This window comes from Lygodium microphyllum, chromosome 22, assembly GCF_053477565.2.
Source record: "Lygodium microphyllum isolate KBCC chromosome 22, Lygodium_microphyllum_v1.1.10, whole genome shotgun sequence".
Taxonomy (NCBI): Eukaryota; Viridiplantae; Streptophyta; class Polypodiopsida; order Schizaeales; family Lygodiaceae; genus Lygodium; species Lygodium microphyllum.
The window spans coordinates 109239506-109265211 of record NC_141156.1 but is presented as its reverse complement, the minus strand read 5'-3'; the positions used below and the strand labels follow the sequence as shown (position 1 = coordinate 109265211).

General features: G+C 40.2%; 1 protein-coding gene across 1 annotated transcript; it reads left to right on the top strand.

The window, feature by feature from the left end:
• Positions 1 to 17893: 17893 nt before the first annotated feature.
• On the top strand, positions 17894 to 20433 carry LOC148017497 (tyrosinase-like). Its single transcript, XM_087663296.1, is given in 2 exon segments — positions 17894 to 19249; positions 19251 to 20433. Coding segments are annotated over 2 exon segments (1938 nt in total). The 5' UTR covers positions 17894 to 18004; the 3' UTR covers positions 19944 to 20433.
• The last annotated feature ends 5273 nt before the right edge of the window (positions 20434 to 25706 follow it).

Sequence of the window (25706 nt, the reverse complement as noted above, 5' to 3'; positions counted from 1 at the left end):
AAATTCCGGATTTAATGACTTGATATATGCAATCCATCTCAGCATAGCTATATCCGGAGTAGAGCAACTCGTGATCATACCAATCAATGGCAAGCAATCTGTCTCTACCACAACTGAAGCTCCAATAAAGTACTCCTTGTCACATTTGAGAGCCGTAACAATCCCCAATAGCTCCCTCTTGATTTGCGGATATCTCCTCTGTCTCTCGTTTAGGACTTTCGCCCCAAACCGAATAGCATACCTATTTCCATCTGCATCATCTTGACCCATAGCCCAACCTATGCCAATTGGACTAGTGTCAACTGTCAATACAATAGGCCTTCCACAATTATAATCCGCTTTCCTGAGAGTAGGAGCATTCTGCACAATAACTTCTTCAATTTCCGCATAGCTCTAGTGTGGCTCTCATCCCAATAGAATTTATGCCCCTTTCGAAGCAGCTGATATAAACAATCTGCTATGTGTGCAAAATGAGGTATCCAAATCATATAAAACACACAAGCTCCAATGAATCTCCGTACCTCTGAAGTGGTAGAACAATGCTCCGCAATCTTGCCTATAGCATTCACCTTATCAGGTGAGGGTTTCCTGCCATAATATCCACACATATGTCCAACAATGACAACCTCATTCACTCCAAAAACAGATTTTTACCCTGAAAGTGTCAAGTTCACTTCTTCTAACCTGGCCAAAATCTTCTCATATGCTGCAATATGATCAGCCACAAAATATCAGCATCCCTGCTCATTTAGACTCTCATTCTTCTCTTCTTCTGTACACCCCTTAATGGGCACATCATCCAAGAAAGGCATGGTAAGCTGAGGTATATAATCACAAAGGACCTTATGCATGCCATTCATCATATGCGCAACAGAATTAGTGGCACCTTGAGGCAAGGTACACATCCTGACAAGCCCAATAGGAGTTCTCATGGTGGTTATGTCTCTGCTTTCCAAAGCCAGCTGAAACTGATCATATTCTGAATACAAATCACCTAAAGAATAGATGGCACATCCAGCAAATGCCTTTGCAAACTCATCCACAATTGGACCTATACCAACATTCCTGATAGTAACTCTGTTCACTGGCTGCATGTCCTGAATAAATCGGAGAGTACCATTCTTCTTTGGAACTGTAAACCACCTGTTTGAGTATGGTGCAGATGAAGGCTCAAGGATTCCCACCCTGATTTTCTCATTCAATAAATCAATCAGCTTTGGCAGGTGTGTTGTGCCTTAGGCACTGGAATAGGTCGGAGATTCCATGGAATATGAGGAATAGTAAAAATGACCATAGGAGCAACAATATTAGGATTCACACATCCAATCTCATGCGGGAAAAAAGCAAATCCCCTTCCATGTCGCTCAAGCATCTCCTGAAAGCATTGCTTCTCTATGGGTAGCAAGAAATCACCATTTCCAATTTTCAATTCAGCAAGAGTCTCTGCTGAAAATTTATGACCAATATGCTCCGGATTCCTCAAAATTGGTTGTTTAGCAGCCCTCTCTATTTGCTGATCACTGTTAGGTGGAAGCGGTACAGCAACCGGCTTCACCTTCTTATCCACAGTTTTGTATTTCGTGTCAACCCTGGCTTCATTATGCTCTTCTGCATTACACAAATCTTGCTGTAAATCAGCAATTCTGCACTCCAATGGCTGAATATCCTTAGCCCTCTGCTCTATGGACTGCATAGGAACAGCCCTAAACTCTAAATGCTGAAATATTTCAGCAGTACACTATGTTGGCTGAAAGTTTTCAGCCCTCTGTGTCTCTGAAAGCTGATCATAACCAGCTAGAAACTCTGTTTGCTGAATTTCTTCAGCACTCAACACTCTTTGCTGAGTTACCTCAGCCTCTGACTCAATCTGTGACACAAAATCTACAATTTCATGAAACATGTCCAGGGACTGCACTAATACATTACTGTGACAATTCTGCATATCAGTTTTTAGCATATCTCCCATCTCTGTCATCGTATCTGCACAAATCACACTGTCATACATCCCATCTATGTGCTCATCATCCTCCAAAATCTTGCATTTTTCAAATTTTTCTCCTTCCTGCATATATACTGCCTGGTAGCTCTAGGCAACCTAGAAGTCTTCTGATAGCTCATTGAACTATTTGTTGAAATCCCAACAAAACCGGAGGAGAAAACACCGCTGCCAGGAGGCGAGAACTCCAATTTCCTCTGCTCTGTCCCACCGTCATCTCACGAAACGGCGGTACCTAATGAAAACCCGAATCCCTCACAGTGGGCAAAGGTGCATCTTTGAGAGTATCCCTGTTTCTAACATGGTTCACACACAGAGTCATAAACTGAACTGCTCTCATGCCATCTTTACTGCGAATCCGTGCATAAGCAGATCCATCATCCATGACCTTTGTTTCCATACGCATCTCCGTGATGAATGGCTGTCCAAGAATTATAGGATAAGAGCATGAATCCTGCACAAAGAAATGAAAATCCTCCTCTACATCACCAATAGAAACCCTGACACTAGGACAAGCAGCATACAAATCACCTGCAGTGTTATTGGCGGCTCTCATACGCCACCCATGCTCTACATCCATAGGCCATCTGTTACTCTCATAAACTCCACGAACTATGAGATTAATCTTTGAACCATGATCCACCAATGCAACATAAGGCACCTGTTTCTCTCCAATCTTTACCATCGTCTCTGTAGTTGCCCTAGCCCAATGGCTCCGCGAAAAGTGACTTCGCAGTATCAAGACAGGCTCATCAATTTCAGCATAATGCATAGGCTGAACCCTCTTCTCTACCTGCGGAAAAATAGAAGCATTCTCAACCATAACCTCATCCTCATCCTCATCCAACTTCCCAATCAAAACTCCCTGTGTATCAGTGACAGACAATGCATGTCTTTTCCTCTTCAAAACCTCCTGAAACTGATCCTGAAACTCTCTTTTCGAGATGCCCAAAATCTCAGAAATAGTGAAAGTCACCTTACTACCAAGTATCTTGTCATTAAAGATTTTCTTCATGTCTGTAGATGTCTCAATATCGGACATCAATCTAAACCCTAGCTGCTTTCTCTCTCTAGGCTCTTGCCTCTTTTCTCTCTTTTGAGCATCTTCCATCTGTCGATCTGGCCCTGATCGTGAAGACGGTCCTGCAGTAGGTGGAGTAACAAACTCACCCCCTCTAGTCTTCTTAGCTGCACTTGGATTTTCTTCATCCCTTTTACGCTTCTCCTCAACAAGTACATCTACACCATGAGACTTAGCCAAATAAGCATAAATAGAGTACCTGTCAACAAGCGAGTCCCAACCTGTCTCTGATCTGATGTTAGAGCCTGCACTGATCAAAACAGTTTGCTAAATTTTCCCCTTGTTTGCAGTCTCCATAGCATAAGTCCATAGCGCTAACTGAGTCTCTGATCCCTTCTCAATCTGGACTCCATATGCAGAAGCATCACCTCTAGCTGTCACATAAGAAGTACGTGCAGCCATATCATCCACTAACTTCTTCATTCCACCTTTACCAAAGTTGGTAGCAAGTGGAGCTCCTATCTCAGTCAACCAAATCTTACCATCTTGCCCCTAATATACCAAATTCTTCCTCCTTGCATCCTAAAAAGATTCACAATCCCTGCAATGCTGATGGTCCATAGTATCACACCAAATACATCTCCGATCTCTCCTAGGTACAGTAGGAGCACTAGAAGAAGTAGTAGGGGCAGTCGAAGCAAACTGCTCTTTCAACTTTCCCACCAACTCCACTTTGACTGACTCCAGTGTCAAATCTGTTATGCCTTTGATTATGTCATCAAGAGAGGTAGGCACCGATTGAGCGGATGGTTTTGGAGCAGAAGGTGTAGGCATCGGTCGTGGAACAGGAGGAATAGGTGGAGTGGAAATAGTAGGCACTGGCATAGGCCAAGAAACTGGCTGAGGAGGAGAAGAAATAACAGGGATAGAAGTAGGCATAGGAGCTGATGATGGTGTAGGTGTCATGGAACCATTCTGTAGGCAAGTCTTCCATATCCTCCTCTTGGTCAAAGTCGAGACTGCATCCTGAGCATCCTGCCAATCCGTTTTAAGACCCATAGGCTTCGTGCGATCCTCACTGCTACCTCTCCATCTCTTTCTTTGTTTATGCTCTCCACCTCTCTATCCTCTCCACCTCTCTATCCATCTCTTTGTTTCTCTCTCCCCCTCTCTCCCTTCTCTCTCTCTCTCTCTTTGTCTTTTCCTCCTCTCTTTCTCTCCCTTCCTTTCTCTCTCTATTTCTCTCCCTCCCTCTCTTTATCTCTCTTTTCCCATGTCCTCTTTGTTTCTCTCCCTTTCCCCCTTGCTCTCTCTATTTTTTTCTCATTGTCCCTCTTCCTCTTTGTTTCTCTATCTCTCCATCCCTCTCTTTATTTATGTTTTTTCTCTCTCCATCCCTATCTCATTTTTTTCTCATTTTCTCGCCCTTCAATTCTCCTTGTATTTCTCTTCCTTCCTTCCTCTCTCTATTTCTCTCTCCCTCGCTCCCTCTCTTTTCTTTCTCTTTCCCCTATGTTTCTATTTCTCTTCCTCTCTCTCCTTATCTCTCTTCCTCTCCCTTTCTCTCTCTATTTTTTCACTCTCTCCCTCTTCCTCTTTGTTTCTCTATCTCTCCATCCCTCTCTTTATATCTCTTTATTTATGTATTTTTCATTCTCCATCCCTCTCTCATTTTTCCTAATTATCTCTCTTTCTCTCCTATCCTCTCTCTATTTTTCTCTCTCATTCCTCTCCTCTCCCTCTTTGTTTCTCTATCTATCCATCCCTCTCTTTATTTCTCCTCTCTATGTCTGCATCTCTCTCCTTGTTTCTCTCTCCATCTTTTTTTCTCCCTCTCCCTGCTCTCTCTCGCACTACAAGGTATGGTGATGGTGGTTTTCGATGCAAAAAAGCGATATTGCTATTTGTATTGTGTCACAAATCAAACACATAACGACACAAATAGTGATGCCGATTTGAGAAAAAAAGCCCCAAAAATCCAAGTGTAACATTTTTCCACAAACAATTTGAGAGAGAGCAAAAGAGAGAGTGAAAGAGATCGTGGCTTTGGAAGGGAGAGAGAGAGAAAAAGAGAAAGAGAGAGAAGGAGAGCTTCTAACCACTGCTCTCGTCTCCGCCGTACACCATGAAGAGGGAGAAGTATACGAGGAAAAAAGAGGGGACGTCACGAAGAGGAGACAAAGAATCCATTCTTGGGCCTTTGCAGTAGGTACATTGCATCCTCTTGGTTTGTTCTTGTGCTTTCTTTTTTTCTTTTGTTTGTTTTCCTTGAGAATAAGATGCATTGAGGAAGAAAGAGAGGAAACAAGAGAGGGAGAAGAAGGAAGGAAAAGGAAGATAAAACGAGAGAGAGAAAAAAAATATGAAAGATAATAAATAAATAAAGAAATAAATAAATATATATATATAGAAAGTGAGGGAGAGAGGATAATGAGTGAGAAAACAACCATGGGGCAGAGAGAAACAAAGAGAGAAGCAACAAAGAATGAAAGAGAGGGGGGAGAGAACACAAAACGGAGAATGAAGGGAGAGGTGGATAAAAGGGTGAAGTAAAGAGAAGAAGGAGAGTGGAAAAAAAAGAGAGAGCTAGAAAGAGAAGGGGAGAAAAAGAGAGATAGAGAAAACAACAAATAGAGAGCGAGAGAAAGAGAGAGAAAAATGGAAACAATGACAGAATTAGAGACTAGAATGAAATGATAGAAAGAGAATGGCAGAGAGGGAAGAGAGGCACCAAGAGGGGTGGGGAAAGAGAGTCTTTCAACATCTTGTTTTATGAGTTTTTTATTTTTTAACTTTGATTTTGATTTTAGCAAGATGTGTTAAGTGTGAATGAAGAGGAAACAAGACAAGGACATAGAGAAAAGAAGGGCGGGAAAGGAAAAGAGAGAAGAAGTAAGAATGGGGAGGGAAGATGGAGGGGATAAAGAAAATTTTATAGAAATAGAGGGGGAGAGAGAAGCAAAGAAGGATGAAGGGAGGCAAATTAAAAAAGAAAAAGAGAAAGAGAACGAAAATGCATTGTTTGTCATAACCTATATAAAATGGAAAACGATGATGGTCATGGTGTCTAAGATTGCAAGGCATATCTTAATCAACATGTCCTATGTCCTTACTCTCAATGCAAGTTGGAAATCAGATGAAAGCTTTTCTTGTCTATAGAACACATACGACGTTTCGACGAGTTCTAATCGGAGATCATTGATCAGAGGATCTCAAAATTTGAGCAAATGGTAAGAAAAGTGTGTATCCACCATGCCTTACATTCGCAAACTAATTGAATATCATATACAAAAACATTAGACATGCCCATAAAATTTATACAAAGAGGGGATGCCTCATCCCAAGGAGGAATGCACCTATTGTGGCCAGTTAGAAGAGTTCATGGGCATGCAATGGATAGAGTACCTGAACCAATCCACCACTTGGAAGGCACGACTCAGTATACATCCTCAGTTCCAGAGAAAACAATCAGCTTTTTAGACCTTCCTCCAATCTTTGAGCCTAAGATGAAGGCAATGATCGATGCATTGAAGCCTATGGATGTCGAGTCATCAGATCCACTAAGAGAAGAAGCATCCATAACATTATATAATAGGTGCCAAGTATCTTGCTTAAAGACATTTCTTGCGCTCCTAAGTGTGTAGGAAAAATACGAGTGGAGTGATGCGAGTGTGACCAAGTTGTTTAGGTACATTCTACATAGGTTCCATTGATCTTTTTGACTCCATTATAAAAAACATGTTCTTTTTCAAGGTGTTTTATTTTTTTTTCAAGTTGCTAAAGTATCATATATTACCACTTGGAAATACCATGTCTAAGTATCGCGTGATGATGCATAACACGTTTTACGAAAGCTTGGCATGGACTACAACAACATCAATGCATGTGTCAACGATTGCATGTTGTTTCGAGGAGACTACGGGACTATGGAGACATGTCCAAAGTGTGGTGCTCACAAGTATCTACAGAACTTGCAAGGGCAAACCATGCCTCATAAAGTTCTTAGAAACTTTCCACCTATACCACGTATACGTCACATGTTTTGCATGTTAGGCATGGTGACCTTGACAATGTGGAATGCATAGAATAGATCCATAGATGGAGTCCAATGAATATCAATGGATTCATATGCATGGATCAAGATTAATTCTATCTTTCAAGGCTTTGCATGTAAGCCAATGAAACTTTGACTCGGTCTTGCTATGGATGGCGTGAATCCATTTGGTCTCTCCTCAACTTATTATAGTGTGTGGCCTATAGTCCTTGTTAACTTTAACATGCCACCATGGCTTTTCTACGAAGAAATGACACTTGATCCTTAGCTTGTTTGTTTATGGGTGGTACAAAATCAAGAATATGGATGCCTATCTTGGTCCATTAGTTGATGAGCTTAACATTTTGTGGAAGGAGGGGGTGGCCATGGAAGATACGAGCAAGCGCAATGGTTAACGATTTGCCAATATACGAGCCATTCTCATGTGGACCATGCATGACTTTCGATATTCAGGGAATGCTTAGGTAAGTACACTTCCATTCTCATTGGTGATATCTAACATAGCTTGTTCAAGTTTGTGTTGTCTAAATAGGGGTGTTGGGACCTCTCTGGTTACCTCAGGTTATCATGCATGTCCGTTGTTTGGACACAAGCCATGAAGAAGATGGTATATCAAAGACACACCACTTTCTTGCTGGAGAGTCATGAATTGAGGAAAGGTTTTCTTGGATGACCTCCAACACGAATGAATGTCCAAAGATGGTATGAGTTGAAAATGGTCCACATGGAGTCACATCAAAATGGATTGCAATGGTTCTTGGTTTTCTACGAGTTTCCGTATTGGACCCACTTACACTTTTTGGATCCCATGCATATCTTCAAGAATGTGGGCATCGGATTATGGGACCACATCATAGGAAAGAGAGACATTTCAGAGGCATGAATGGATTTGAAGGAGGTAGGCAAGATGGAGGTGCTTTGGCTACACTTGAGCACTTGATGGTTACTTGGAACTATCTTGCGCTCCTTGGGTTCTGTCCACTAAAGCAGAGTGCATTGTGAAGTAAATTATCATGTCTATCGGCACCCTGATAGGTATGATGCGTTCCCTTAGATCTACTTTTTCTGAGGATGATCAACTATCAGGGCTAAAATCTCATGATTAGCATAAGATTCACAGGTTTGCGCTGGCCACAATTATAAGTGGCCTGCGTATTTTGCTATTTGATGTCTAATTGGTGTTTATAATGCTTCTTCATCTATGGCAGTTTGTACTATCAATCGTGATCGTAGAATGACTCACTCTAGAAATACGTGGGGCGCTTTACAGGTGATCAAATTTAGTGCAATGGATCTCATAGAAGGAGATCAAGGCATCTTCTATTGAATCTGCAAGGCGCGAAGTGGTGGAGATAATGTTAGATATACTCAATGTCCCACCCTCATAAGGCGCCACCAATGATCCATGGTGCTCAAAGTTGTAATGACCCCATTATGAGGAGAAACCATACATGAGCCTGGATATTGGTTGAGTCCTGACTTGTATGTTAGATAAGGTCTATGTGATCAGATTGTAAAAAGGTGACCGTTATGGGTCTAGGGTTAGATGGAGTAGTTATACTGGTAACAACTTGAGGTACATTGTATTGAGTCGAAAGGTAAGGGAGTTATTAAGGGCCCCTATTTTGGGATGTGGGGGTACTTCTACGACCCTTGGCTGGGGGGGTCCTAGGGGGGCTAGCGGCCCCCCTGATGGGGGTTTAGGGGTGGCGCCCCCACCTGCCAATGGTAAAGGGATCATTCCTTAGAATATTCCATGGCCGACTAGTGGGCGCTCATATGGTAGATCAGTTAGGCTGACCTAACCACCTTCGCGGGCTATAAAAGCTAAACCCCTTCACAGCCACCCATCATCTATATTTTACCCATCTTTTACCTAGTCAGAGTTGTTCTAGCTAGCCTTAAGCTCTTCACCTATCTTCTGTCTAGATCGCCATCTAAGCTTCACAGTGGAAGCACATGGGTGGATTGAGCCATCTTTGTATCAATTGTTTGGAGCTAAAGAAATTTTTTTAATTCTCCTCTTACTTGTTGTGTACTCTCCATCTCTTTCTCAAATTTTGTTCACTGCGTTGTGTAATTTTTACATAGTATCAAAGCCCAAGGGGCTTTAGGGATCGAAGAGTGCACAAGAGGCAAATGCTTCAATACCAAAGAGGAACGATGTCATCTTCCAAAAGTGGTTTTGGTGCATTAGGAAGTGGTGTAGGAGGTGGTGCTGCTATACCAAATATTCAAACATTGAGAATTCGTCCACAAACCTTTAGCAAAGGCAAGCTAGATAATATAAACTACACCCTGTCAAAGTTCAAAATTGCAACTATACTTCATTCTTATGAGCTTTTGGAGACTGTGCTAGGGACTGACGTAGAACTAGAGCCTACCCTTGACCCATCAAATTCTAGTGTAATGATTCCTCTGAATGTAGATCTTCTACAAGCTTGGAAACGAAGGAATACAGATGCATTGTGTGCCTTAGCTACAAGTTAATCTGACAATGTTTAGACTTTGATTCAACATACAACCAAAGCATTAGAGGCTTGGAATGTACGTAGGAGTCAGTATGAAATGCAAAACCAAACAAGGATTCAAAACTTGAAGAATCAACTAACAACATGAAGTATTCATCATCACTCGGATTAAGATTCTACGCAACCAGATGGTTGGCGTTGAGATGCAAAAAACTAGCGAGTAGCTAGCTCGGAGGTGTCTTCAGATTTTTCCACAAAAGTTTAATGGACTAGTAACTTCCCTTAATACTCAGGTGAGACCTCAAGCTTTGACTTTTGAGTTTTGTGCATTATTGATGGAGGAGGAGATGAGGCTGAAAGCGTGAGAAGGAAGCAACAATGGAGATGCTACATTCTCTACCAATGCAAGAGGCAAAGATGGTTCCTCCAGCAAAAATGATGGTGACAATAAGAAGAAGGATAGTAAAAAGTTTCAAGGAGAGTGCTTCTACTGCAAGAAGAAAGGACATGCAATAGAAGATTATTGTGTCAAGATGGAAAATGAAAAGAACGATATCCTTAAAAGTAAAGGGAAAGAGATAGCCAATATGGCTGAAGCAGAGTTGGAGTTATTCATGCCAACCATTGAGAAAGTGTGCTCCTCGGCGCAAGAATAATCTACCACTGACTCATGGGTGTTGGATAGTGGGGCCTCTCATCACAGGACTAACAAGAAAGGTCTATACAGTTCTATGCAGCCTCTACAAGAATCCATCACTGTGACGATTAGAAATGATGCAAAATGCATTGCTACGGGCACATGTACTATTTCTTTTGTTGTTGCAAATGGTGAAGCCAAAAAACTTTCAAATGTGTTGTATGTTCCCAAAATTAGGAGAAATATGTTATCAGTGCTGCCATAATTGATCTTGGTCATGAAGTGAGGTTCAAGAAGACAGGTACAGAAATTCTCAATAATGCTCGCAAAGTTGTTGGAAAAGGAGAAAGAAGGAACAACCTATATGTGCTAAGTGCTCTTACAACCATCGCTGGAGTGGACACAAGTAAGCTTTGGCATGAGAGGTTTGGATACATTGGATTTGCAATGTTGAAAAAGATGCACAAGCAACGTATATTTGCTCACCTACTTGCACTAATTGAATTGAAGGAACCATGTGAAGCTTGTATGATGGGCAAGAAAGAAAGAAAGGAATTTCCATAAGAAAGCTATAATAGAGCACAAGCTCCTCTAGAGTTGGTGCATGCTGACCTGTACGATATGATGCCTACACAGGCCTTGGGGAGATCTTCTTATTTTATGTTGATTGTCAATGCCTACAATAGGAAGATGTGGGTGCACTTCCTTCATGATAAGGCTTAAGCTTTTGGTAAGTTTAAAGAATGGCTAAAACTTGTTGAGAATGAAACAGGGAAAAGTGTGAAGAAATTTAGAACAGATGGTGGTGGTGAATTCAACTCAAAGGCGTTTGAGGACTTTTGCAAGAGCAAAGGGAGCAAGCATTAATTGACGATGCCTCACACACCTCAGTAGAACGATGTTGTGGAATGTAGTAATCGCACCATTGTGGAGATGGCAAGATGCATGCTAATGGGCAAGGGATTTCCTAACTAATTTTGGGTTGAAGCTGTTAATACTACAGTCTACATTTCTAAATTTGAGCTACACAAAGGCTCTCAATGGAAAAATACCTCATGAGGCTAACATTGGTAAGAAACCATCTATCTCACATTTCAAAATTTTTGGATGTGAATGCTATGCACATGTTCCAGATAAGAAGAAAAACAAGTTAAAACCAAAAAGTAAAAATGTATCTTCTAGGGTTATAGTGATGAGCAGAAGGCTTACAAATTATATGACCAAGAGGCAAAGAAGATCATCACGAGCCTTGATGTGGTGTTTAAGGAGCAGCCGCATATAGTGAAAGAGGAGAAGGCAAATTCTTACACTTTATCATCAAGCGAAGAAGTAGTCCAGTATGAGCTTGTCTTGAGAGTTGTCGCTATCCTTAAGAAGGAGAAAGAATCATCTTCAGATGATGAGGAAAAAGTTCAACAACTTGACATCACCCCACCAGAAAAGCTATTGCTATGTTGGGTAAATCAGCTCTATCACCATAATAATCCTATGCCTACATCTATTGAGAAGAAGGCAAACGGACCAAGGAGGTCTCAGAGAATAGAGGAGCAAAGGAGAGCTTCTGCTCACATAGTCAATATGGCATTGATGGCTGAGATTATAAGAGAAGTAAAGGAGCCAACTGACTTAGAAAAAGCACTTGCAAATCTAGCAAGGAAGGCAGCTATGCAAGCGGAGTATGATAGCATAATGAAGAATGACACTTGGGAGCTGGTGGATGAGCCAATAAAGTAGAAGGTTATTAGCACCAAGTGGATTCGAAAGGTAAAGTACAAGGCTGATGGTACCTTAGAAAAGTACAAAGCCAAATTGGTTGCACATGGATTTTCATAGGTTTAAGGGTTTGATTTTCAAGAGTAATTTTCCCCAACTACTAGAATGACTACTATTCACACAGTACTTGCAGTGGACACCCACAAGTAGTGGCCAATTTACCAAATGGATGTTAAGTCAGCGTTCTTAAATGATGACCTCAAGGAGGAGATGTACATGGCTCAGCCACCACGGTTCGAGACCCCCACTCTAAGAACAAAGTGTCTAAGCTGAAGAAGGCACTATATGAGCTGAAACAAGCCCCTAGAGCATGGTACCAGTAGTGGATTGATAAGTTCTTTTTAAGCTTAAACTTCAAAAGATGTGCCTCAAATGCTAACTTGTATGTTTACAGGGATGGTGAAAAGTCTGTAGTGATTGTCCATATGTAGATAACATTCTTATTATAGGTGACTATGAAGATATGATCAACCAAACTTGAAAGGCTTTGAGTATAAGTTTGAAATGAGAGACTTGGGCTTGTTGCACTATTGTTTGGGGATTGAAGTCTAGGAAAGATCTTCATCTCTCAAAATAAGTATACATGGGAGATCTTGGAGGCATGGTATGACCGAGTGCAAGGAGATAGCCATACCTATGGAGGTGAATGCAAAGTTATTCATTGAGGATACATCAATACTAGTAGACATTGGGAGGTACAGGAGGTCTAATCTACTTTTGTAACACTAGGCCAAATATCAGTTTTGATGTTGGTCGTTTGAGCAAGTTCTCAAACAAACCTCATGAGAGTCATTTAAAAGATGGGATGCGGGTGCTTTGATACTTGAAGGAAACTCTTGACTATCGTATCACAGAAAATTTCAAAACTTCTCTTGTGGGTAATTGTGACTCAAATTGGGTAATAGACTGTGATTTGAGGAAGTCAGTTTATGGTTATTGTTTCTCTTTGCGTTCAGGAATTTTCTGTTGGATTAGTAAGAAGCAGCCAACAGTCGCATTGTCTTCTACCAAAGTAGAGTACAAGGCAGTTTTTTTGTGTGCATGTGAAGCACTATGGTTGAGAAGGATCCTATGGCATAAGGGAGTGCAGGATGAAGAACCAATTGTGCTAAGATGTGACAATCAGATTTGCATCGCCATTGCCAAAAATCCAGTGTTCCATGCGCGCACCAAATATATTGAGATCTAGTATCACTATATATGTGATTTGATTAAGTATGGGATAGTGGAAGTGGTCTATTGTCTAACAGAGGAGAATGGAGTAGTTATCTTCACCAAAGCACTTATGAAGGATCTGCTTCAAGTTCATCTTCAGAGACTCGGCATTGGGCCGAGGAGATAGTTCACTTGCGGGTGGACATTGAGGGGGGCGAGGTGTTAGATATGCTCAATGTTTCATTCTCATAAGGTGCCACCAATAATCCATGGTGCTCAAAGTTGTAAGGCCCCCACCATTATGAGGAGAAGCCATATGTGAGCCCAGATATTGGTTGAGTCCTGACTTGTATATTAGATAAGTTCTATGTGACCGGATAGCAAAAGGGTAACCGTTGTGGGTCTAATATTTAGGTTAGATGGAGTAGTTAAGCTTGTAGCAACTCAAGGCACATTGCATTGAGTTTCGAGATAAGGGAGTTATCAGGAGCCCCTATTTTGGGGTCTGAGAAAAAGGGAATATTTGGTGGAATATCCCCTAGCCAATGATAAAGGGAATATTCATTGGCCGATTAGTGGAGGCTCATATGGTAAATTAGTCAGGTTGACCTAACCACCTTCCCAAGCTATAAAGCTAAACCCCTTCACAGCTATCCATCATCTATCTTTTACCTAGTTAGAGTTGTTCGAGCTAGCTTTAAGCTCTTCACCTATCTTCTATCTAGATCGCCATCTAAGCTTCACAGTAGAAGGGCATGGGTGGACAAAGCAATCTTTTTATTAGTTGTTTGGAGCTAAAGATTTTTTTAAAATTATCATCTTATCTATTGTGTACTCTCTATCTCTTTCTCAGATTCTGTTCATTACACTGTGTAATTTTTACAGACGGTTTATCTCTTTGAGAAGTGCCTGCCCACCAGCATGCTCACGATACAAACCCACCTCCTAGTGCATCTTGTAGATGAAGTAGAGATTGTGAGACCCGTCTATATGCAATGTATGTTATTCCTGGAGCACTTCATGAAAATTTTGAAAAAAGGCTTTGTGCAACAACAAGCTTGGCTAGAAGGTAGCATGGCTAAAGGTTGGCTGGTGTCGGAGACATTAGTGCATATTTCATAGTGGCTACCAACAGTGGATTTAGACAACAATATACTATGGTCATTGAAGGACTATGATAGACTGACCGAAGATCTGGTGGTTGGAAATGGGGTAGAAAAAAGGATTGATGCTGCAATGGAGGAGAACTTAAATTGTTTTTATATGTTGCATTATGCATCCATGGAGACATGGCTTACTAGGTACGAGAAAGCCAATAAAGATTGGGAAGAAGTGCGATCAAAATTTTGATGTAGTATGTGCCATCGACCAATTTGATATCTTGAGGGCATGGAGGAGATGCCATAGTTTATGTCTATGTGATGGTTACATGGATTTTTAATTGCAGCTTCTCACGAAGGGATGGAGGTCTTTACTAAGGAGTGGGAATTCTGGAGGGGATGTAGTTTAAAGGTGACCACATGTTTCATAAGCTATCGTATCTAGATTTTATATGTAACAACTAATCTAATCATTTCAATGTATAGTACAAAATATATAGTGCGGCATGGTCGCACAAAAAAACAACATGATCAACCTTACTTCTAGTGTACCCCTAAGACTACATAAAAGTATTGAACTTATGATAGCATTCCTTGGGATCTTATTTCAAGTGATATAAACTCTTATATAACATACACACTAACTGCTCCTTGCCTTCCAAAACAATCCCCTTAGGTTGCTGCATGTAAATATGCTCATGCAAGTCTCCATGCAAGAAAGGGATCTTGTTCTCTCTAGAAATCAAAGAAAGAACTCTATAAAGGATAGCCATCTTGACTATTAGTGAGAAGATTTCATCAAAATTAATCCCCCCTTCTTTTTCTTAAATCCTTTGGTCACCAATATTGCCTTTTGCTTCAACAATGCATCAGATGGATGCACCTTCAACTTATATACCCACTTAGATGGCAGTGCATGTTTGTCCTTAGGTAAATGAACTAGCTCCCAGGTAGCATTCTTTTCCAACGAATCCATCTCTAATTGCATATCCCTCTTCCACTTATGACTATAGTATCTAATCATAGCATCAACATAACAAAAGGTTCACTATAATCCATAAGCAGGACTTACTATGTAGAGATAGAGTGCATGTATTTGGTAGTTTCAAAACCCTTGTAGACTTGTATAAAACTAGCTTAATAAGATTTATTGGATATCTCTCTTATCTATAATATAATACATGAGGCTATCCACCATCCCATGGTACTTCCACCTCATCATTAGTAAGATATCCAAACCTTGCACCTCGTGAAACAAGTTATACAATTTGCTGATGTGATGGTTGCCCATCATCCTAAAATACCAGTACCAATATCAACCATTTTGATGTGCTGCTTATGCATCTTATCCTAACTAAAGATGACATCAGGATTAGGTGCTAGCCTTTTGGATTCAAGATCCCACATGTGATATCCCATTCTATCGAACTCTCCATAGCCAATAAATATACATTTATACAATTTAAGATTAAGCGTACTCTATTTGTCCATAGGTATATACATAAATGCCTCACAATAAAAAACACACAAGTGATCATAATTAGGCCTCTTGTAAGACCATAAATCCTTTTGATATCTTGCCATCCAATGGCTTGTTAGGAAACTTGTTGATCAAATGCATTGATATCTTTATAGTTTTAGCCTAAAATTCATTATTGAGACTATAGCATCAAAGAGCATATTAAGAACCCTTTACTAGATGGCCCTATTCAACTTCTCAATCATGTCATTTTCACCAAGATTCTTAGGAGCTGTCAATTCTCTCTTCATATCATAGCTTGCATAAAAGTTCACAAAGACTTATGAGGTATACTCTCTACCATTATCAATCATTAAAGCACTAAGCTTCTTGCTTGACCGATTCTCTACAAATGCCAAGAAGTCCTAAAATACTCTTCTTGAAAAGATGATAAGACCAAATCTTTCTTATGGCATAAGTGATAGAGCACGATGCTCCTCTCAATGAAACTATGGGTATTGGTGTTGAGGTATAGAGAGAGAAGATATGTAGAGAGGTGCGTGAGAGAAAAGAGACATACTAGGTACACTCCCGTACACTCCCAAAGACTATATCATATTGATCACAATCTACATATATATGGGTGAGATCTAGTCTAGATAGGGTGAGCTATATATAGCTCCAACACTCCCACTCAAACAGAGGTCTCTAACTGCAGATAAAAAAAATCCTTGGGGAGCACAAGGAAAAAACCCAAGCTCCTATACACAAATGTATAAATATGATCAAGAAGGATTATTGTGTGCATGTAAAGTGAATCCGTGCATGTGAAGGGAAACTAAATATTTAGATGACCAAGAGGTCTGAGGTGTATGTGCATGTGTGAAGTGTATGGTACCTACAAGGAGTATGTACAATGGCACCACAATGTCATAGTAGATTAATTCCCAAAGATTGAAGTTGAAACAACTCCAAGGTCCGAGCACAATAGAGTGAAGCATGCTTCATTGAGTCCTTTGGTGAATATATATGTTGTCATTTGATCACTTGGACAATGTTCAATCATGATCATGCCTTTCTTTACTTCATATCAAACATAATGATAATGCGCTGCAATATGATTAGACTTGTTATGTCGAACATAGTCTTTAGCAAGACTACTAGCACTTTGGTTATCACATCGAAGGATATCAAAAATAGGGCTAGAAAAGTAGGAACCATGGCACATCCAAGCAGAGAGAGGCATCATCATCTCTACATATAGATGGGCCGTTGTACCCAATTGGGTAAACAGTAGGTAGCTAGGTAAAGTGGAAGATAGAAGCTCCTTGCACATGTTTGAACTGAACATAAGAATGTGGTGTTAAGATGTGCATGCTTAGTGACATTTATTATCATATTTGAGTCATTTTATCTCCGGAATGAAATTATTATCATATGTATATCAGTTAATTAGCAGTCATTTAAGCACACTTGTATCCTATTGCAATTATATGTGTGTTTAATTAGAATTCTAAGAGCTCACATCCACTGCAAACTTAAACAAGATTCTTAATGGATCGTTAAACACATCAGTAAAAGCACGTTATACATCCACATCTTTGGTAATAATGTTCGTTGTACACTCAACAATATAGGTTAGGGTATAAAACACTAACATAATATGATTGTAATAGGTGTTAACTTTGCTTAGTTTTATAAACATAACTATTTTCTATCACTTGTAATATATTAGTTTAATTTGCTATATACTGATTTTATGGGTTATAGCTTTCTATGCTCTTATCTATAAAATTAAAAGCCGAATCTAGATCTCGTACTCACCACATGGTAACTAGAAAAGTTCATATATTTACTAGGAAAGAGTCATTGCACTGGTTGTAGATTCAATGTTCATTCTTATCTACAGACACAAAATACCTAATTTAGATATACACATCTGTACTTGGTAAATAACAAAATTCACTCATTTATTAGTCGTGGGTACTCTTCGTATCTACAATGTAATTGCGTCACGCGTGTCTAAAGCTGCGTTTCTTGGGCGAGTCACCTCTTCGTCAGCTTTGAGATTCGATTGGTTGGCCGAGTCAGCTTTAAGTACGGAATAAACTACATTTTAGTTTTTTCTGAATTTTCAAGTCTAAAATCTGATTCGACCTGCTGCCTGCTGGTGCGACCACGAATGGAGCGAGGAATCCCCGTATCCTTCCTGCTGGGGCGACTGGGCTCGTAGAGGTGTTCCGGCCCCCGGGGATAAGCCTGAAGAGTCATCTTTGGAAATTAGCAGAGCTCGAATTCAGCGCTAGGTTAGGGTCGACCACATACATCGTCGCTACCCATGGCAGCAGTTCATGACAAGGAGCAACAGCTCAATGCGCCAACCCGACTCGGGACGACTGGGGTAGACCCGCACGACCGTGAGGCGCACGCGATCGTGTACCGCTACGCCGTGGCAGACGGAGCGAAGCTGCTGCTGGAGAGAGAGGACGTCTGGACGTTCTTCTACCCGCACACTCCGGTGGCCAGCAGCGAGCCCGACCAGAGCAATAACATCAGGAGTCAAGAGGAGCTGCACTGGCTGAAAATGCGGCGGGACCTGTTCCTCCTAGCCCTCCAGGCCATCCAGCAGCTCCCCTCCCACGACCGCTGGTCCTTCTACCAGATCGCGGGCATCCACGGCCTCCCCCACCAGCCCTACGATGGCGTGGACACCCACGTGTGGACCCAGAGCAGCACGTGGTGGGGCGGCTACTGCCATCATGGCAGCCCCCTATTCCCCACGTGGCACCGTCCCTACCTGCTGTTGCTGGAGCAGTCCATCATCCGCCAGGCCAAGCTTCTGGTGGAGGGCCTGTCGGATGAGCAGGAGAAGGAGGCGGCCGCCGAGATCGCCAACGGGATCCGCCTACCGTACTGGGACTGGGCCGCCCACCCCACGCGCACCTCGGGCATGCCGGACATCTTCATGTCCTCGGACATCTCGCTGGCCTATCCATGGAAGTCCTTCTCGGCGAGCACCATCCCCAACCCACTGAGGGCGTTCGTGCTTCCGGAGGACGTCGGCAGCCCCCACACCTCCTCGGACGTCGGCATCCCCTTCACCCCTAAGGGCTACCCCACCGTCCGCCACCCGGACTCCTCCTCCCGAACCCAGGACGACAACCTCGACCTGACCGTTCTCAAGGGCTCCAACACGGATCTGGTGGAGGGCGTGTACGCCATGTTCCACAACAGGGACTGGCTCCCCTTCTCCAACCACTACTGTCCGGATCAGGATGAAGACCAGCACCCTACCGACTGTGGCCACTACTCTTCGCTGGAGCTAGTGCACGACCTCGTGCACTTAGCCGTCGGAGGCTGGGGCGGCCATATGGCGTACACGGACCTGGCCGCCTTCGACCCCATTTTCTTCTTCCACCACGCCAACGTGGACCGCCTCACGGCCCTCTGGCAGTACTGCTACCCTGAGTCCTGGGTCAGCAGAAAGACCCCGCCGCCTGCTGACCATTACGGGACCTTCACCTTCAAGCCCGGCAGCGACGCCAACGCCACCACCGACCTCACTCCCTTCCGGCTCTCGACCAGACGCCAACAAATTCGCCGTCTCCAATGACGTGCGCTTCATCGAGACGCAGTGCGGCTACACCTACCCGGAGATAGCGCAGGCGCGCCGCGAGTTTTGGCCCCCGGGCCGCATGCTGGCGCACGTGCTGAACCTGTACAAGCCCCCGGAGTCGTTCTTTTGGCGGTGGGTGCTGGTGGTGCAGCGCATCTTGAAGCGCGCCTTCAATGGGCCTTTCCGCATCAATGTTTTCTTGGACATGCCTGACGCCACTTTCAGCACGCCCACCTCCTCGCCGCACTACGCCGGCAGCATCTACGTGTTCGCCAGGGCCAACCTCGAGAGCTACCCCTGCGCCAACTGCGAGATCCGCAAATTCATGCAGGGGACCGTGGACCTCACCAAGACCATGGTCAGGCTGGGCATCACCACGGCCGCGGAGCTGATGGGGGACCCAGAGGACAACGTCCCTATAGTAAATCCTTTGGATCGTCCCGAGTCCATCAAGCTCGTGTTCCTGGATCTCCTCGGGAGGAAGGAGCTGGACCCCAGCAGCGTCCATCAGGGCGCCAAAGGCGGCGGGCTCAAGACCTCGCTCTACCTCCAGCAGGGCATCCGCGACGAGCACATCGAAGATTCCCTGGTTAGAAACGTGTCCCTCGACCTGAGCTCCGTCAAGGTCCTCAATAAGTTCACTGTCAATGTCCTCATTTAGTCCAAGGTTGTGTAAACTGCGCGACACTCCATTGCATGTCGTACTACAATAACCGTTGAATCCATGCATGGCCTGCGTTAATAACTACATAACAGCGCCTTTGTACCAGTGAATAGCCTCGTCGTCTATATTGTACTGTACACTGTAGTATCTTAAGCAACGGTCCGACGTACTCGGTAGTATCTTGTGCAAGGATCTAGTGATGAGCCAGCTGCCAGCCCATCATGACCAAAGCTCACATTTTATGATTTAAAAAAAGATAGGTCTACATGGCACTACCCATTTTCAAAATCCTAGCTTGAAGTTAGCTCGAGAAAAATATGGTATGATTTAAATCTATATGGTTATGGGGCTAGCTTCTCTCTCTCTCTCTCTATCTCTCTCAATTTTAGAAATTGAACTTGTGTTTGAGCAACTTCAAAAAATGAAGAGCAAAAGTCAAAGGAAAATTTAAAACATTGTTGCAAACCATTTGGGTTATGTTATGTCTTAGTAGAGACATTTAGAGTCTTTTTGAAGATACCCTCAAAAAAGGCCTTGAATGTATATATATTTTTAAAATAACATGTTTTTGTGTTAAGTTATTTTAAAAGTGATAAGAAAAAACAATTTTTAAAACTTTTACTTTCTTGAGGTTTTAGAAAATTGAGTAAAATTTAGGGTATTTTTAGAATTTGAGTGAGTTGTGAAACAAGCTATCAATCATTAAATAGAAAAATCTTTCAAGTTACCAAAATTATTACTTAAATTACAGAGTAAATGAGAGAGAATCAAATATTTAAATTTTTTGTGAGACTCCATGGTGGATATAAAATTTGCAAGCACATAAAAGCATTGGTATTTTGACCATTTTTGCCTAGGCATTGGTTATGGCATTTCTTATTGAATAAGACCAACTAAAATGTGTTATTTTTTTCATTCTTCTAATAGAAATATAAATATCAAATTCACATTTCGTACTCAATATCATATCAACTCAATCATACCTACATTCTTAGGTTGTATGCTACATTTCTAGTAAAGATACCCTTATGCATGCATTCGAAGAGTCACCACACACATATACATAGATGCTAAGTATTTGTACGGGAAATTACTTACTATCACTCAATTTGGTGGAAACAACCCAACTCTAAAAGAGTGGTTTGATGGTTACTAGAATTAATGTATTAGTATGGAAGCGTGAAATAGTGTTGAGATTGTCTAAGTTATGTCAATTATCCTACAATTTCTTTTACAAAAAGTAAAAATATGTATGCATAAAGTTGAATGTGACGAATAAACTATAATATACATAGGTGTCATATCTATGTAATTTAGATTTGTTTTGATAGTTGCATATAGTTTAATTTGTAGGAGTAATGTAAGACTTGATGTTTAAAAAGTTAGCACGATAAAACATAAGGATCAATAATAATGAAAGGTTTAATTACATTTAACATATAAGGCTTTAACAATAAACCCCTTCAATTATGGAGGCATATTGAGACCAATGTTTATACTATAAGCTATTAATCTTGAAGTATTGATCAATGTTTTGGACCATCCTTAAAGGACTTATGAACATTTTGATGATCTCTGGTTTGAGAAGCACATTTAAAGTTGTTATTTGATCAGCATTTTGAATCATCAATACTTCCTTGTCGGATGTGGCTTTGAACTAATGGGCACCTGATGTAGTGATTTTAAATGCCATGAGAGTTAAGCGTCATTTTTCTCATTTTTTCTAATAGAAATATAAATATCAAATTCACATTTCGTACTCAATATCATATCAACTTAATCATCCCTAGATTCTTAGGTTGTATGCTACATTTCTAGTAAAGATACCCTTATGCATGCATTCAAAGAGTCACCACACATATATATATAGATGTTAAGTATTTGTAAGAGAAATTACTTACTATCACTCAATTTGGTGCAAACAACCCAACTGTAAAAAACTAGTTTGATGGTTACTAGAATTAATATATTAGTATGAAAGTGTGAAATAGTGTTGAGATTATCTAAGTTATGTAAATTATCCTACAATTTCTTTTACAAAAATAAAAAATATGTATGCATAAAGTTGAATGTGACAAATAAACTATAATATACATGTGTGTCCTATCTATGTAAGTTGGATTTGTTTTGATAGTTGCATCTAGTTTAATCTCTAGGAGTAATGTAAGACTTGATGTTTAAAAAGTTAGCATGATAGAACATAAGGATTAATACTAATGAAAGGTTTAATTAAATTTAACATATCAGTTTTTAACAATAAACCCCTTCAATTATGGAGGCATATTGAGACAAATGCTTATACTATAAGCTATTAATCTTGAAGTATTGATCAACGTTTTGGACCATCCTTGAAGGACTTATGAACATTTTGATGATCTTTGGTTCGAGAAGCACATTTAAAGTTGTTATTTGATTAGCATTTTGAATCATCAGTACGTCCTTGTTAGATGTCGTTTTGAACTAATTGGCTAGTTGATGTAGTGATTTTAAATGGTATGAGAGTTAAGTGAAATTCATTACATACTAGATTTTGAACCCGAGGGGTCCACCTATACAAAATCTTTCATATAACGTGTGTTCAAAGGATTTTAAGAAATAACCTTTCTTTACATGCTATAAGTCCTTAAAATGACCTCTTTTACTTTACTAAACTTACAATTTTTTTTCAAATTGTTCTTTAAAAATCCATTTTGTGAATATAATCTTGTAAATTTTACTAAGTATAATATCTTTTCTTTTGAACTCACATGGTATCTTATATGTTCTATAAGGTGGATCCCCCATGATTTTGAATTCATTATTTCTTTGCATAATGCTATAAAGCATTTGTCCTTAAAGGAAGCAAAAGAACATTTGAAATGCATATTTATGTCACCAAACTTTGATGCAATGCATCGAATTGAATTGTTGAAATGATTGATCTTAAAGGTTTTTGAATATTCAAAACTCAATCACTCAAAGTCTCGTGCAATGCATTGAACTAGATTGTAGAAGGCATAGTTTTTAAAGATTTTTCAAGTAGTATTTTCTATTTCTAGATAAGGCTATTGTAAGTAGAATAGAAAGAGTAAAACTTCAAAAAATAGTGTCTTTAACATGAAATTCTAATGCATTGCATCTATTTGTCCTCACGAAGGACCAAATTTTGATAAAGTTTTTTCAAATGTCATGGAATATCATAGTAATTGATTGAAGCGAGCTGCAAAAACTAACACAACGACAAAATAGATAGGTTGAACAATTCTTATGAATGATGATATTGATATCAATTATGATCATGTTCAAAATTTTGACACATGTAATATTTTGAAACAAATATTTTTCTAATTTATGTGTTAAAATTATTGGGGATGAAGGCACCTGTGCCTATGCCACCCTACAAATACTACACACATTGTGACCACACACTTACTATGGGTGGTGAGGACTTATAAATGTCATTTTATTCTCGATTCTTTTAGTGACTATTGAATAAGAGAAGGCACATCAAACATTGTGAGTGTTGAAATTCCCACATCTTGTATCTCTCTCTCTCTCTCTCTCTCTCTCTCTCTCTCTCTCTCTCTCTCTCTCTCTCTCTCTCTCTCGTTCTCTTGCTCCAACCATTATAGCTCGCATATCTCTTGCTTGTGCTTCCCCTCAGGCTCCACCCTTTAATTAGTATCATAGCCAACCATTTGAGTAGCTTCATGAAGCATTCCTTTAGCCCATGATAAAATCTTCATGTTGTCAAAAGTTTTATGGTAGTTCAACCCTCTTCTTCCCAAGGTATGCATTGTGTTCCCGCTTCTTCTTAGCTTGCACAAGGAGCTTTTGAACAATTTCTACATAGGAAAACTTTTGAAATGTAGGAAATTCTCTAATTTTTCCTAGGTATGTATATATGGATTCCCTATATATAACTAGGGAATTACATTCCCCACATCTCATGGTAGGGAATCCTAGCCATGCGCATATGATTTTCTTATATATAACCAGGGAATTTTATTCCCCACATCTTATATAACTAGGAAATCACATTTCCCACCTAGCATAGTAGGGAATTGTAGGCTACACAACTAGGAAATTCAATTCCCCACATTTCAAACTAGGGAATTACAAATATCTATATCAATAATATATACTTAATGGGAGATTGCAAATAGTCATACCAATATATAATTTGTGGAAAGTGGTCTCCAAAAAAATTAGGCTTAAATTAAGTGATCACTTAATAATGAGACATTTCTTCTCATCCTTTTTTATAAAATTTGGCAAAACTCTTCTACTTACTCCTCTAAATATTATTTGGTGATGCACCAAGCTCTATGAAGGTAAGTGTATTGATCAATAATTTAATATTGAGCATCGTGTGACCCACCTCAATATTTATGGAAATTAGGAACCTATTGTATGTGCCATTTGTGCATCTTCTTCCACACATTTCTAGTGCATGTGCATTGCTAAAAGAGATGAAAAGTATCCTCTTTTCCATAAGGCTAATGTCCTACAATAAGCATCCACATATTTATCTACCTCTATGGAAAACTTCAACATGACTAACCTCCAAAGAAACATATAAAACTTACAGAGAATCATGTTGCATTCTATCTTGGCAAGGTTAGGGTTTTTTCATTTTCTCACATACATAATTTTGTTGCACTTACTCTGATTATCCCAAATCACGTTAGAGTTTAAGGAAACATTTCCCATATTACCTATGATAAATCATAGTTGAGGTTAAAAGTCTTATAATAGAAAATGTGATAGATATCAAAATTCCACCAAGCCAAATGGGTTAGTTTCACAATGTGCAAGTGTTAAGGATACGAGAAAAGAATTAGATACAAAGGTACCTTGCTAATTTCTTGTATTTGTACAAGTTTTACAAAATTTGATATCCTTCAGAGAATTAATACGCCAATTTAAGATTTTCATTAATAACAAATATATCTACTTTGAAGCCCAAAGCATTCAATCAAATAGAGAATTTAGGTGACAAATCAATTCTCATGATGACACCTAGCAAGTCTTGAGTATTTCAAGCTATGGCTATTGTTTTTCATGTTTCTCATGGTCAAATACCCTCTAAGAAGGAGGTTCCACAATGGGTCAAATACAAATTTATTGGAAAGAGCATTGTTCATGCTTAGTTGGGTTAAGGTATACTCCACTATCTTCCTTAGTTAATAAGCTCTTCTCTTGAGGAAGATAGTGTGGTCTTACAATATCACAAGATCATGCACTTGGTTGGTATCAACACAAGGTAAAGTATAAATAATATAAATGAGGATCCTAATGACAAAAACCACAATACACTTTATAGAGTGGCATGGACATTTCTAGCACCCCCTCTTGATACTTAATAAATGCTTTAGTAACAAGCAATTGATGCTACAACCATGAGTACTCAAGTCTCACACATAGACTAGATGTGCCTTGAAGAAAACACAAAGAAGATTCAACAATTATGAAGCATGGGATAAGAAAACAACTTCCCACATGTGGTAGCACAACAATGTCCAACAGTTTCTCAAAGCTCCAAGAAGATCATTCATAGTTGTATCATTTGGAAGGCTAGATAATGCCAAAGAAGATTCAAGCCTTGAGCTATTAATCATAGCAATGACTAGACTCACAAACCATCCCTAAGAACATGAAGACCATTCAATAGTTGTAGCATTTGGAAGGCTACATAATATCAAAGAAGACTCAAGCCTCAAGCTATTGATCATAGCAATGACTATACTCACAAACCATCCCTAAGAACATGCACTTGAC